At 40.8% G+C, this 16,078-nt stretch overlaps 1 protein-coding gene across 12 annotated transcripts in view; it reads right to left on the bottom strand.

The window, feature by feature from the left end:
• Nucleotides 1–16,078, bottom strand: part of Iqcm (IQ motif containing M) — a 693,129-nt gene that overhangs the window by 347,099 nt on the left and 329,952 nt on the right. For 10 of the 12 annotated variants that reach the window (XM_031340352.1, XM_031340354.1, XM_031340355.1 and 7 more), the window contains one exon: nucleotides 964–1,043. In XM_031340352.1, coding sequence (XP_031196212.1) covers nucleotides 964–1,000 — 37 coding nt within the window. In that variant the 5' untranslated portion in view covers nucleotides 1,001–1,043. Of the gene's footprint in view, nucleotides 1–963; nucleotides 1,044–8,363; nucleotides 8,557–8,829; nucleotides 9,221–16,078 lie in introns of those variants that run through there. The other 2 variants (XM_031340356.1, XM_031340350.1) reach the window with 2 other exon arrangements.

Here is a 16,078-nt window from a genome sequence, read left to right as displayed (position 1 = left end):
AGAATCCCAGAGCCTGCCGGCACATGCCTAGAATCCCAGAGCCTGTCGGCACATGCCTAGAATCCCAGCATTTGGGAAGCTGAGACGAAAAGAAAGATTTTTGAGTTGAGGCCTGACTGGGCTACATAGCAAAACTCTGTCTCAAAAAATCAAAAATAAAATTGTATTAAACCTTTAGTCATGATGGGACTCAATTATGCATATACTCATTATGTACCTACTAAGTGCTATGCTGCTTTCACTACTAAATGTGCCCAAATGGGATACTAATTGCACCTGTTTTCTATATTCTATAAAGCTTGGGTTTTTTTCTATAAAGAATTTATAAACAAACTCCATGGCATTTAGTAGAAAGTGTACTTACTATCAAACAGCACAAACTACCCCTAACTGGCTCACCAATGACTGAACTTTGCCTTAAAGAGTTAGTGCTTTATATTGCATTATGGGAGAAAAGGTTCAAAACCGAAACATCTCCAGAGAAATAACACAGGGAGGCAAATCCAAATTCAAGCAGCAGCTTTAAATCTGTACTTCATTAATTTCTTGAGCCATGCCCCCCACCTCAGTCAGAGTAGCTCAAACTCTGTTATGCATATTTAAGCTCCTACTCAGTTTTATTTTAAAGGAAATAATCTTTGGCTAAAATAACATATATCTAACAGGTAAACACCAAATATTTCAATAAAAGATGCATGCATAGAAAAGATTGCATTCTCAAAAGATAAAAATGAACAGCTATTGGTCACGGGCACTCTTGGCTATGCCAACCATGTTTCAAGCATGGGTAGCCACACATAACTAGTAAATAACACGTTGGGCCTTCTCCGTTTAGAGAGTGACCACATTGTCAAAAGTCACTCTTTACACATGGCGTGTTCTATGAATTATTAGAGAAAAAGATTCTTCAAAACAATTACAATGTCTTGAACTGCACATTGATTAGGTAACATGGGTACTCACCTTTTACTCCTTCAGGTATACCTTCTGCAGTTGCCATGGGCACATGGAGGTGGGTTATCCTTTTTGAATGTTGAACAGCACTGTTTATGAGTGACAAAGATATGATGATCACTTGTTTTAGCTATTTCATTTATTCATATGTAAATAAAATGAATAGCACTTATGTTGCATATTTCTTATCTAATATATGAACGTTCCCAGAAGGAGATATATATTCATATTAACTTATGGTCATTAGTGTGTTGTCTGCATGTATGTCTGCATGAATGTGAGGTTATCAGAAGCCCTGAAACTGGAATTGCAGATGGATGGGAGCTGCCATGTGGGTGCTGGGAATTGAACCCAGTTCCTCTGGAAGAACAGCCAGTACTTTTAACCACTGAGCCATCTCTCCAGCTCCCTGATCTAAAGCTTTCAATGTCTCTTCTTTGATGCACAGGAATCTAGTGTATGAAGTATTTGCATACATCCTTACGGGTCCCAAACAGCTTTAAAAGAGTTTGGACGTCTTTAAATTTATTCCCAAAGGTTGCCATGTTGAAAGCATGGCCCTTAAGTGTGCCGATGATAATATAGAAGACTTAAGAACCAGTGCAAAGCCTTTAACTCACCTGGTGTATGCAATTGCATTAGGCCAGGGTAACCTAGTCCTTCTGGCTTCCTGCTTGTGAGATATGATTGCTCACTTTCTTACGTGCTCCCACTATAAGAAATTTAGCCAGGAGCTTCCCCACTGAAGGTAGGACAAAGCTAGCACCATGCTCTGAAACTAGCACCTCTGAAACTGAGTTAAATGAACCTCTTTATACACTGAACTTGCCTCAGACATTTATTTCATTTATACTAACAAAGCTGAGCAGCCTGCTAGAGCTACTGCCTCACATTTGGTAGGACTGAAAACAAAAATGTGGAGAATTGAAATCAATTGTCCATGTAAACATCTATTTTTCAACATAAAAGAACTCAGATTCAAATATTTTAGCTTGAGACTCTATGAGAGCTCACTTAATTTCATTACTTTCTTATTAATATCCAATTCATACCTGGCACACACCTTACATATCCCAGCTCTGATCTTAGGTTTGTGTTCATATTCAACTTAAAAAATGCCTGGGGTTTTGTCCCCATCTCTTCATGATTTGTCTAGTCTCAGTCACTTACCTCTGCTTTAAATGTCATACCTATGCTATCTATTTTATATGTGTAAGGAGTTAACAATAGAAGAGATGTGTCTAAAAGTCCCATAATCCCACACAGATTCCATGTACCTTGAAAGCAAAATTATACTAAAAATACTAGAGATTATACATTGCTCATCCTCTAATGTGAATGGCTATCAAAATCATCTGGGAAGTCTTACAGAACATACTAGTCTAGAACAGAATCTAATAACTTCATTTTATCAGTTTATCTCTGCCTTGAACCTTCTCACAGTGGTTTCTAGTCCAGTGTTCCAGATTCTGGAGATGCTCAAGGACTGAGATGAGCACTCCCTCCTACATTTAACACCATATTCCTTCCAAAGCATTATGCACAATGTATCACATATCTCTATAGCTACAGAATCACTTCCACTGGTGGAGACTATGCACTCAGTGGCTGCATGATTATAAACAAGAATACTACATGCTTTGCAGGGACCCACACAGCATCTTAGTCTAGACTTTACATGTAACTCTTCAGTTGGCTGACTCATCCATCTAGCTGTAAAGAAGAGTTCAACAATTTGGAGATTGGAGGAATAAGCATAAACTCTGTGCCATGAAAGTCACAACTATAGTCATGTGTGCACAGATAACGATGTATAAAAAATTTCTTTGGTTCCTACCCAAAGAAAGAAACCACCATAATCACATATTTAAAACCCCAGAATTCTAGAAAACCCACTTCTCCAATTCTCAGAATTATACTGTAGACAGGAGCACAGAATATGTCCTAGGTCTGCCTAGTCCTATGAGTAAACTTTAGTAAATTCGAACACAGTACCTCCCCTAGCAAGTAAATGTCAGCCTTGTCTTGTAGTTTGAATTAAACTGCTTTGTGCTATGTCATTTTCTGATTTTTATCTCTATAGAAATGAGCACCTTTGAGACTGCTTGCTCCTTTACCTTAATTGACCAATTTAGGTGTCATCCTAAATTGTCTGGAAAGAAAGATATACCATTGTTCTTTTAATGCAGAAACTCACTAAGCATCTGATGGGGTGCTTTCATGGCAATGCCCTTCAAAACCTAAGAATATGGGGAAAACTGAGCAAGGAGATGGGTGAAAGGCAGCTGCAGATGGCAAGACTGCTGAGAGAGTGCACAATGACACAGAGCATCAAGAAATTGGACCCCATCTACTCTAAGTACACTACAAACAGTTATAAGAACCTGTGTCCCCTGGTGTGTGTGTAGTGCCTTCCTGTACAAGAGACTTGCCATCGTCAATTTTGGAAGAAAAAGCAAAAAGAAATTAAAAATCACAGAAGTATTTACCAAGTATCAGAGGAAAGTCTATAGCTCTGTGGAAGCAGTGCTATAAACCTGTGAGTGTAATTAGTTTTACATGAAAATGACAACATCAAGGACTGACAATGAGATGGAAGGCTCAAGAGGCATCTGGAAGGGTCAAACAGTAATCATAGTGAAATCGTGACAGGTACCAGCCAATCGAAAGAAGATGCAAGCTAGTAAAATCCTGCTCTGAATATCAGTCCTGACAGAGCACGGAATGTGGCTTAAAAGAACCATAAAATGTAGTAGCCTAAGAAAACCAGAAAAATGTGGCTGAGTTAAAGACACAGCACAGAAAATACAAACTGAGAATGCACATGGGATGGTGAGCAGTGAGTAGTGTGCCTGATTGGAGTGAAGGACCTGATTTTCTGGGGCTGAAAGGTGCAGTGAATTATTTGCTGTTGTTTTATTTTGTTTTGTTTTGTTCTGTTTTTGTTTTATTTTGAACACGGTGTTTAAATAACCAGTGTTCTATAATGAAGCTTTCAGAAATGCAAGAACTTAGTTTTCTTCCCTGCAACACTCCCAGTACTCAGGACAAGGCCCAGAACACAGACGTAATAAGAAATGGTTGTGAATTGAGAACTTATGTAACAGTATAACTGGCAAAGATGTCCTTCCCTCCCACACCTTCAGTGCATCCTTTGAACACATCCCTTTCCCTTTTCTCTCCAAGTAGATGCAACTTAAGGCCCTCTAAATTGGTAAGAGGAAGCTTAGGATTTGTAATCCCATACTTGAAGGATAAGAGACAGAACTTATTTCTTACCTTATCTTCATAAAGTAGTTGACTAATCAGAGTTGGTCATAGGATATACTATATAGGATCTTAAATTTTTCCCAAAGGCCTATATATTAAAGGCTTGATCTATGGTTTATAAAAGTACCAGAAGTTGGTGGAATTTCCTAGTAGGAGGATCTCTAGACACCGAGGCATACCTTTGAAGAGAATACCAAGACACTAGACACTCCTTCCATTTGCCATGATGTGAGCAAACTTCCACTATATGTCCCTAGTTTAAGGTACTGTGCCACCACAGACCAACAAAGATGGAGTCAAACAACTACAGAAAGAAAATTCTGAAACCATGAGCTAAAATAGAACTTATGTCTTTACAAATTGACCATCAATATCCTGGGAATCTAAGCAAAGCAATAAAAAGATAACAATTATTATATCTTTTATAAGAAAATATTTGGGGCTAAGAACTGATATGAGGTATATAGTAGGTTGCAGGGAAGTAGATCATACTTTAGGAACCTGAAGAAGGTGGGTCAGCAGTTGGTATAAGAACAAATGATGGAAATTTTCATTTAACCCTAACTTTCTCCCCACTGTCCTTCTACCCCAAGTCACTAAGCCTCCAGTCCCACTTTCACCCCTACACTTTGCTCTCAAACTTTACCTATATCCACCTGTTCCTGGGGTCCTGTTCTTCAAAACACCCTGTTTTTATTTGCTACATTCAATCCATCATATCATTAACTCCAAAATACAGCTACCTCTCACTGTCTCCCCTCTGTCTCAGGTATAATCACCTCACTCTGGACAAGCACAACAGCTTCTGAACTCAGTTATTTCTGCCCTGTTCCAGATCATCCTTCAGAGAACAGCATTCATTTTCCAAACTGTGGACCAGATCATTTCCTTTCCACAGCTTCTGACTGCATTTAAAGATGGGGCCTTGGCCCTGGACTTGTTTATCTCATCAGCCTACATAAATATGAATAAGCAACTGGGGTTGCAATCTTAAAATTCAACAACTTTGGACCTAAGTCAGTGGGTAAATTTAACTTGTTTTAGTTTAATTTTCCTCATTTAAATGATAAAATTACTGGGATAAAATACTTTTAAGGGCCCTTCTGATTTTAAAACTATTATTGTATAGTTTTTTATATATTTTGAAGAAAAAATGAACAGCTGGTTCCAAATGACAAAACAATCAACTATGTGGTCAAGATTGCCCAAGTCTCCTTTGTACACTTCCTGTATTTTCAGATGTTCCAGAGCCTGACATAAAGGGAAAAGGCCAGGCCAGGCCTCCTGAGTTATGTGACTTCCCACAACACTCAGCACTAACTCTCATGCCGTAGCTTCTGAGGAATTTTTTCCACAGTCTGTGACTGGCATGTAGTGACTAGATTCACTACATTTATAAACTAAGGTAGAAAAATGAATGAGTTTATCAACTGGCATATGAAAAGTGACAAAATTCAGCATATATTCATAATAAAGAAAAAGTTATAAAAATGAATAGGGAATGTTTTATTTGATAGAGAGTATATGTGAAATATACATAGTTAACATGACTAATTGTGGTCTCCCTCCCCTCTGACGCTGTTTCCCATTGTCTAATACATTATCTTCAAATTAACAAGTGTGATGGACTACCTTTATGGGCCATTGAACTAGATCCCAATCCATCAGAAAATACACTTCTGAGCAAGTCTTTGAGGAGGTTACCAGAGAAAGCCAGTGCCACCATACCATGGGCTGGAGTACCAGATAGAATAGAAAGAAAAAGAAGATACTTGGCAGTTTCCTCCGTACTTTCTGACTATGGACATGGTGTGACCCAGCCACCTCTTGCTTCTGCCACAACTGGAATCCTTATTAGCAAATATGTCCTTCTATGCAATTTCCTTCAACTAACTAGGAGCAGAAAGAACCTAAGATTGCTCATTCTTCATATCTGTACCCAGACTTCCCTGCCAAGTCTTTCAATTCCTCTGAACTGATGATCCTGTCTGATAGCAGTAAACTACTTGACTAAGAAAAGAAAACTCAAGTACAGTAAAGAGCTTCCAGCAGGGGCCATGTTACTAGCAAATATTAGGCTCATAAAGTAGACAAAAGTTTGCTAAGAGACAGGATGATAAAATATTATGCACCTAATTAGTCAGAGAGCCATAAATGACACAGCCAGAAAATATTATATGATCTTATGACCCTGGATGTCAGGCAATATAGGAGCCCAGGAAGACTAATGAACTGCATGGCAAACACACTGAATAGCAGTTATTTCCTGATGTGGACATTGCTCTCCAATTCACTAACTCAGGGTAATAGGTTATCCAAAGCCAGGAGGTAGAAAAGAAAAATATATGAGTCATTAGGCTCCCTATTGCCTAATACAAATCACTGGAATCCTGGAACTCTGTGGTTCCTGCAAACTCAAATCCAGTCCCAACTTTTCCAGTGCCAAAGTATATGATGTTTGCCAAATCACTTAGCATCTCTGAGTCCTATTTTCTCATAGAAAAAAAAGAAAATTATAAATAGACCAATATTTGACAAACAGGAGTTTCATCTATCTTTAAATTGTTTCTCAGAAGTCAATGGAGACACCAAATGATGGCCTGGCTGTCCTGGTGATAGAGGAGCTTGCACCCTCCCCAGGATGCGCCCCCTTCCATCTATTCTTAACCACAGCTTCCCATGTCCAGAAACATTCAGCTTAATTGTTCATAAGATGGTTGTTTTAGTCAATTCAATGATGGTCAAGTAAAAACACACTAGGGTGTTTCAAATATTTTCATTCTTATACAAAATCTTAAAGTTTTTTTTATTTTTAAATTCTAAAGTCATTTTTAAAAAAGATATTAAACTGGGAACTAATAAACTCCTCTCATTATAATTATCTGATTAATTAAATTATGATAGTTAGAAGGAAAGTGGACTCCAGCCAAGGAAGCAGGTAAGCTAACTGCAGATCGTCACCGCACCCTCCCCCTCTCTTCTAAATCCAGCCTCACCCACAGCTCTTTAACAGATCACCTGCTTTAGCTTCCTGGCTTCTCCTACCCCAGCCACACAGATCACACAGATCTTCTCATTCAAACTTCATTCCTCCCACTCATTCTATTATCCCAGCCCTCAACTCCAGCAGGCATTCCCTGGGAACAGATAGGTCACTCCAGCCAGGAAAGCAGGTAGCCTACTACAGGGCTTCACCTCTCCCTCCTGTCTAAATCCAAGCTTGATTCTCACCATGAGATCTGTGGCAGACCACCTAAGGCAGACTTTGTCTCCTTTTTGCCCCTATCTCAATCCAATCATAAAGACTTCCTCCTCCAGCCATCCTCCCCATTTATTCTGGTATCCAAACCATATAACTATCAATAAAAAGAAATCATCAGACTGGTTGGTTTCATTTAAAACTGCTTACAAATATTTAAAGAAGAGTTAGCACAAGTGTGTCAATCCGTCCCAGAATACAAGAGAAGAGACAATACAAGTTCATGTTATCAACCAGGAAACACTGTTGACTGGAATAACAAACAATAGCACCAAAAAGGTAACAGAGCTCAAAAGAGTAGACATGGAAACTGTTAACATAGTAACAAATAGAACTTAGCAAGTATTTTCAGATTACATGACATAACCAAGCAAACTTTCTCCAGAGATCCAATGATGAATGAATATTCAAAATTCAAGCTACTAGATTCACTACATTTATAAACTAAGGTAGAAAAATGAATGAGTTTATCAACTGGCATATGAAAGTGACAAAATTCAGCATATATTCATAAAGAAAAAGTTATAAAAATGAATAGGGAATGTTTTATTTGATAGAGAGTATATGTGAAATATACATAGTTAACATGACTAATTGTGGTCTCCCTCCCCTCTGACGCTGTTTCTGAAAGGGAAAGAATGCCATGAGAGGCCCAGAACTCAGGCTGCCCACCTGTGGAGCGAAACACTGACTGCAACTCCTGAGATCAAAGACTGACAATCAGCTCATTTCTGCCAGAACTCACACTTAAAGTTCCTGCTATAAACAGACTGCCAGCTTCCCTTCCTCCAGTCTCATGTTTATGTTAAAAGTCTGATGGTTGTGGTTTCGTTTTTTGCCTTTTACTATATAAACACACTGCATCCTAAGTAAAACACACCTTGATACATCTACTTGGTGTCATGTCTCTTTGCTCCCCACCCACTTAATTTCACAGGTCCAGTTCATCTCCAATCCAGGACAATCCGCTATTGTGTAGGGTCTGTGGGCGGACACTACATTTGGTGCCAGGAATGTGGGACTTGGACACGAGAGAAACGAACTGAAGGACCACACCGTCGGGTTACAGAGCTCTGTATAGATAAGGAAGAAAGGATACGAAACATAGTCATTTCCACACGGTAAGAGATTCTGGTTAGCACTGATTAGGAATCAGTGTGAGAAAGCTACGGGAAATTCTAGGTAGGAGGAAGTGCTGGCCCGGTACTCAGGCCCACCTAGCGATTTATCGATGGTGAGGAATTATGGGTGCAGATATCTCAAGGGAAGCGACCCCGAATGTGGACAAGCTACTCAGAGCAAAGGGGATAAGGGTAAAAAGGCATGCATTATTAGAGTTGGCAGACCTGGTAGAGACTTACTGCCCTTGGATAGAGGGTTTGAACAGGATAGATGAAAAATCCTGGGAGAAGATAAAGGCATTTGAAAATAACAAAGTAGATGGATCTCCCCTACACCTTTGGGGGATGGTTAGGGACATTTTGAAAGAAAATGAAAAAAATGGGCAGAAAAAAAAATCCTTCAGGCAGTTACATTAGCCTCACGGTCTCAGAAGTGACAGGCTATGATTCACAGACTGAGTTCTACACTATGGCGGCTGAGGAGGGTCAGGACTCCTCTTTGATTCCTACATTTTGGATAGCAAGCAGGGTCAGGCTTTCTTTGATTCAAAAACTACAGAAAGCGAGGAAGACCAAAATTCGTCTGATTCTTATAGTACAGTAGCCGAAGAGGCCCAAACTTCTGCAAAAGGCAAACTTGCTGCATTTCATAAAAGAAGGCAGCATGCTTATACGGTAAAGTCAGTACCCTCCCAGACTAGGGAGAGTTCTCGAATAGAGTTTTGCCCAGGTGGAGCACCTCAAGATAGGAGAATTGATTAATGAGCTTAGGGAGATAAAATTGCAGGCAGGCAGAAAGAAAGTCAGCTGTGTGAGGGCGGAACACTTGCCTTCAGAGGGGAGGTCCCACAGAGCCAGAGGAAATGGGCGGAACAGATCAGAGTTGGTAGAGTGTCCTGTCGTGGAACACGGAGGTCAGAATGATGATTTACAGAGGTTTTACCAAGTTTTTAATGTAAAAGTCATCAAAGAACTGAAGGAGGCCGTAGATAGATATGGCCCCAACGAGCCGTTTACACAAGCGTTGATCAGCAGTGTTGCAGATTACAATTTAACACCTCAGGACTGGAAAACTTTGTGCAAAGAAGTCCTTCCATCTGGAGATTATTTGATCTGGAACTCTGAATGGCGCGAACAGTGTAAAACTATCGCCATGCAGAATGCTCAGGCAGATTATTCTGACTGGTCTTTGGAAATGCTTGTGGGGAAAGGGCAGTTTGAAGGAATGGCTCGGCAGATGGAATACCCTGCTAGAGCGCTAGCTCAGGTAGCAATGGCAGCATGCAGGGCCTAGATAAAACTACCCACAAAAGGGGAGGTAACACAAACCTGACGGGCTTGTGGCAGGGTCCAGAAGAACCTTTTCAGAATTTCATAGCTAGGCTACAGGAGGCAGCTAGCAGGACGCTTGGAAGCTCCTGTGCTGAGGGTCCTCTTATCATGCAGCTAGCTTTTGAGAACGCTAACACAATGTGCAGAGCGATTCTTTTACCGCACAAAGGACAGACAGATATCTCTGGCTATATTCGCTTCTGTGCTAACACAGGGCCTAACTTTAATCAGAGCTTAGCCGTTGCAGCTGCGTTACAAGATTCATCTGTACCAAAAAATTTGCCATACCAACAGGATAACAGGAAATGCTATAGATGTGGCAGCTTTAACCATTTTAAAAGAGAATGTCCAAAAAGGTCAGGAAATGCAGAAAGGCAGCCAGAAGGCAATGGACAGAAACTGTGTGATCAGTGTAAGAAAGGAAAACATTGGGCCCGAAAGGGAAGATTTAAGAGAGGTTCTCAAGACTATACTTGTTCAAAAAAACGTGTACAGGGGCCAGGGTCCGGCCTGTTCTTGAATCAGAAAGCAATACATGGGGCCCAGAAAATGCAAAATCAGGAAGATCTATACCTGAGCTCCTCAGAGCAATGCCAGGATGAACAGGAGTGGAGTTATCCTCTACCTGGCACACAGGATTAACCCCAGAAATTGGAATTAAGATTCTGTCTACTGGAGTTTTTGGGCCACTGCCTCCAGAGACTTGGGGTTTTGTGATTGGCAAAGGTAGTGTTACTGTGGATGGCTTACAGATTTGCCCAGGTGCTATTGATCGCAATTATCAAGGAGAAATAAAGATTATGGCTTCTTCACCACGTGGTAATATTTTTGTACCTGCTCATGAAAAAATTGCTCAACTTATTTTAGTTCCTATGTATCCTGTGTCCCCTAAGGCTATTACCAATGAGACAGGACAGAGTTGTTCTGGTGTTCCTGGGGTTTTTTGGATACAGTCTATTACAAATAATACGCCTAATCTTAAACTGAATATTAAAGGAAAATGTTTTGAGGGGCTTATTGACACAGGGGCAGATGTGAGAGTGATCAGAGCTCAGAACTGGCCTCCAACTTGGCCTCTGACTGAGTCTGTTACTCACCTCCAACGGATTGGATATGCTAACAATCCAAAACAAAGCTCTAAGCTGCTAACCTGGAGGGATGAAAAAGGTAACTCAGGAAAATTTCAACCATATGTTATGTCTAACCTCCCTGTCACTCTGTGGGGGAGAGATCTGTTATCACAGATGGGGCTGGTATTATGTAGCCCTAATGAGCTAACTAATAGGCAAGAGTCCAAATGGGACATTAGAACATACAGAGGCCATAAGCCTTAAATGATGATAAAGGTTTGACACATTTTCCATAGCGGCCACTGTCTTTCCTGTGCCCCATGCAGATAAAATCAAGTGGATAAATAATACTCCTGTGTGGGTTGATCAGTGGTCTCCATCTCAAAAGAAAGAAAATAGAAGAAGCTTCATTGCTAGTGCAGGAGCAATTAGAAGCAGGGCACCTGAGGGAATCAAATTCCCCATGGAACATGCCTATATTTGTGACTAAGAAAAAATCAGGTAAATGGAGACTGTTGCAAGATTTAAGAAAGGTTAATGAAACTATGGTTATAATGGGAGTATTACAGACTGGAATGCCATCTCCCGTGGCAATTTCAAAAGGATTTTACAAAATAGTTATGGATTTAAAAGATTGCTTTTTTACAATTCTTTTGCACCCTGAAGAGTGTGAGAAATTTGCTTTCAGTGATCCATCTGTAAATTTTAAGGAACCTATGAAAAGATATGAATGGACTGTTCTTCCTCAAGGGATGACAAACAGTCCTATGTTATGTCAGAAATTTGTGGCACAAGTGATAGAACCTATAAGAAAGAAATGGCCACTGATTTACACCCATTACACAGATGATGTCTTGATTGCTGGGAAAATTCCCCAAGATGTATTTTCATGTTATAAAGATTTGCAAATTGCTTTTAATGAGAGGGGGTTACAAATTGCCCCAGAAAAGGTGCAGACTCAAGATCCATATAATTATTTAGGTTTTACACTTACGGATCGAGCTGTTATTCCTCAAAAAATAATTATACATAGAGACAAATTAAAAACTTTAAATGACTTTCAAAAATTATTAGGTGATATTAACTGGCTTCGTCCCTATCTAAAACTTACCACAGGAGACTTGAAGCCCTTATTTGATATTCTTAGAGGTAATCTGATCCGAATTCTCCTAGATCCTTAACTAAAGAAGGTAGTTTACAGCAAGTAGAAAAGGCTATTGAGAATCAATTTATTACTTACATAAATTATTCTTTACCTTCGCATTTATTAGTTTTCAATACTAGTCATGCCCCTACGGCATTGTGGCAAAAGGCACCTATTATGTGCATCCATTCTAGGGTGTCTCCTAAATGTAATATCTTGCCATATTATGAAGCTGTTGCCCAGATAATTATGCTTGGTAGGAAACAAGCACTTACTTATTTTGGCAAGGAGACAGATGTTATCATTTAACCTTTTACTTTGGAGAAAGATTCCTTGCTTAAACAACATAGCACAAATTGGCTGCTTTCTCAAATTAGATTTCAGGGAACTATAAATAATCATTATCCCCAGGACAAATTAATAAAGTTTTTAAATGTACATGAAGTAATTTTTCCAAAGGTAATGGCTTGGAACCAACTAGACAATGCCCTTGTGGTATTTACTGATGGCACATCTAAAGAGCTAGATATCTCATTAATAATCGACAGGTGGTTATAAAAACTCCTGCTCTCTCCACTCAATTGGCTGAACTAACTGCGGTTTTAAAGGTCTTTGAAGCTGTGCCTAATACATTTAACTTATACAAAGACAGTTTTTACATTTTCAATTCATTACCAGTGCTTGAAACTGTGGGCAATTTTAAGCTGCACATGCCAGCAGAAATTCTATTTGCTCAGTTACAAAATATCATTCTTGCACATAAAAATCAATTCTATATTGGTCATATTTGGGCTCATTCTGGCCTGCCAGGGTCATTAGCCAGAGGCAATGACCTCATTGACAGAGCTCTACTAGGAGAGATTTTAGTTTCAGATCCTGTGGCCTGTAGCTAAACGAGATCATGATAATTTCCACCTATCCAGCCAAACTCTAAGGCTCAAACATAAAATTTCCAGAGAACAAGCAAGAATGATTGTTAGACAGTGCCCTAAGTATGTTATTTTATCCCCAGTCCCACATTTGGGGGTAAACCCAGGAGGACTTATACCTAATAGTATCTGGCAAATGGATATAACACATTATGCAGAATTTGGAAAGCTTAAATTTATACACGTCTGCATTGATACTTGTTCAAGATTTTTATTTGCTTCCCTGCAATCAGGAGAAGCCTCTAGAAATGTTATTGACCATTGTTTACAAGCATTCAGTGTTATGGATATGCCCAAAACAGTTAAGACAGACAATGGGCCATCTTACACTGGCAGAAATTTTACTTCTTTTTGCAAAGATTTTGGCATTTTTCATAAGACCGGCATCCCATATAACCCTATGGGACAAGGTATTGTTGAACGAGCTCATCGCATGATTAAAAATTGGCTTTTCAAGACCAAGGGAGGGAACCTCTTCCCCCAGAGGTCTCCGAAGGCACATCTTGCCTTTGTTCTTTTCATTTTGAACTTTCTGCAGACCGATGTTAAAGGTCAGTCTGCGGCGGACCGACACTGGCATTCTGAATCTATTAATTCTTATGCCATGGTACGTTGGAGAGACCCTCTCACCAATGCATGGCATGGCCCAGACCCTGTGTTGGTTTGGGGCCAAGGTTCAGTATGCATTTTTTCCCAAAAAGAGGAGGAGACACAATGGCTCCCAGAGAGATTGGTATGCCAGATTGATTCAGAGCAGCTGCTGTCTTAGCAGGTAAGCTCGAATTGCTGTGGAAAGGTTTTTTTTTTTTTCCTTTTTTCTTTCGTTTTCTTTTGTTCTAAGCTAACAGGCTTTTTCCTGCCAGTTTTGAAGGTGTTTTTCCCGTTTATTCCAAACTGCTTACTCCTGAAAACAAACCGTGGCTCACCCGGAGCATGAGAGTGTTGGCTATCGCCACAATGTTTACATTCTGAGAGCAAGCGACATCCCGAAGTTGCTGGCACACCACCAAGATTCCAGCATTTCAAAGGTTAATTCAACTACCGGAGTCATCAAAAGACTAATTTGCATGGTATTGAGACCTGTTACCTAGGCAACCAGCTCCAGAGCCAAATCGGAGGAAAGACTTGCAACTCAGCAGGGGCCCATTCCCATCTCCACCTCCTGGCTTCCACCTCCCAACTTCAGCATCAATGTGAGCAGCCCAGCCAGGATTTCGTTGGCTGCTTTCAGAAAATTATGGCAGCTCCCGTACTCTGCAGGTGTTAAAAGGCACATCTTGGCATTTTATATGGATGGATGGTGCAGAAAGAAGCTGTCTCTCTGGTGGTGAAGTCAACCCAGGCAAAGGCACATGCCCAGTGGTTGTGGCTATGATAAAGACACGTCATAATTCCGGTTTTTGGTGTGCAAAATAAGCCTGGGATGATGGAGCCAGGGAGAGAAACTCAAAGCACCGTGATGATTCCCATACAAATGTGTCAAGCTTATGACCTTTATCCTGCATTTGTTTTAAAACGAAAAGGGTGAAATGTGGTCTCCCTTCCCTCTGCCTCTGTTTCTGAAAGCGAAAGAATGTCTGTCATGACAGGCCAGGGACTCAGGCTGCCCACCTGTGGAGCGAAACACTGACTGCAACTCCTGAGATCAAAGACTGACAATCAGCTCATTTCTGCCAGAACTCACACTTAAAGTTCCTGCTATTAACAGACTGCCAGCTTCCCTTCGTAATGTTAAAAGTCTGATTGTTGTGGTTTCGTTTTTGTCTTTTACTATATAAACACACTGCACCCTAAGTAAAACACACCTTGATACATCTACTTGGTGTCGTGTCTCTTTGCTCCCCACCCGCGTAATTACACAGGTCCAGTTCGTCTCCAATCCAGGAAAATCCACTATCATATAGGGTCTGCAGGCAGACACTACAACTAATAGTGAATACAATGTTTTTTCCTATAGTAGAGAAAGTTGTCAGTAATTTCTGTTCTTTCTTCTTTCTGAAAAAGTAAGTGAAAATCATAACCAGAACAATGAGACAGTATAAAGAAACAGAAGGAAATCAGCATCGTGGCCAATATCTGCCCAAATGCTACAGCCTGCTTGCTTCCCAGGAAGTCCACAGTGACACAGACTTAGTTTCACCTTCCTTTGGGCCAACTTTCCCACCAGAACCAGACCAGTGGCTGTTGGGAGCCGTGAATCTTGAGAGGCATTCGCCATGGCAAGATGGCGCCTACTTCCGCTGTTAACTCCTAGTGGACAACTGTTTGCGCATGTGCGTAGAGTACTGTTGGCGCATGTGCGTAGAGTGAAAAGACGCCATGTCACAGCCCATCCCGGGGCGTTACGTAGGGTAATGAGCGAACAGCCAATCATGAGCAGACACACCACGCTGTGGGCAGATACACGCACTGTGGTGTATATAAGCAGTGCGGATTTTGGGTTCGACCCTTCTTTCACCATGGATGGAGACAATAAAACAGTTGCTGCAGAAGGAACCTAGAGTGTTCGCGTGTCTTCTTCCCGGCGAGAGGACCACGCGGGCTACAGCTGGTGCCGAAGCCCTGGACGCCAGGAGAACCTTACAGCAGCTGGTAGGTTTCAGAACTGCAGGTCAGAGTGAGCTCTGAGAGGCATGCTGCTTGATTTTAATTCCTCCGACCCTTTCTCAGGGTTAGAAAGCGCAGCCAAAGCCACGGTAATCGTGCTAATGGCGCTTGTTATACATTCTTGCCTGGAAGATGAGAAATTCCGTGCCTCTGTAGCGTCGGGACAGAGGGCACTTGAGGAGTTACAAGATAGCATGTCAGAAACAGAGGAGAGAACAAAAGCTAGCCAAAATAAAAGGGAGAGAAAATATGGGAGACTAGAGACTAGCCAGGAGAAAGAGGAAAGAAGTGAAGAGAAGAGTACAGGCCCTTCCGCTAAACCTACAGAAGCGAGAGATAAGGGTAAAGACACCCTGGGAGAGAGAAGTAGAGAAGGTGATGGAAAAATAGAT

Source organism: Mastomys coucha, unplaced genomic scaffold, assembly GCF_008632895.1.
Source record: "Mastomys coucha isolate ucsf_1 unplaced genomic scaffold, UCSF_Mcou_1 pScaffold22, whole genome shotgun sequence".
NCBI lineage: Eukaryota > Metazoa > Chordata > Mammalia > Rodentia > Muridae > Mastomys > Mastomys coucha.
This window is presented reverse-complemented; position numbering and strand designations above follow the sequence as displayed.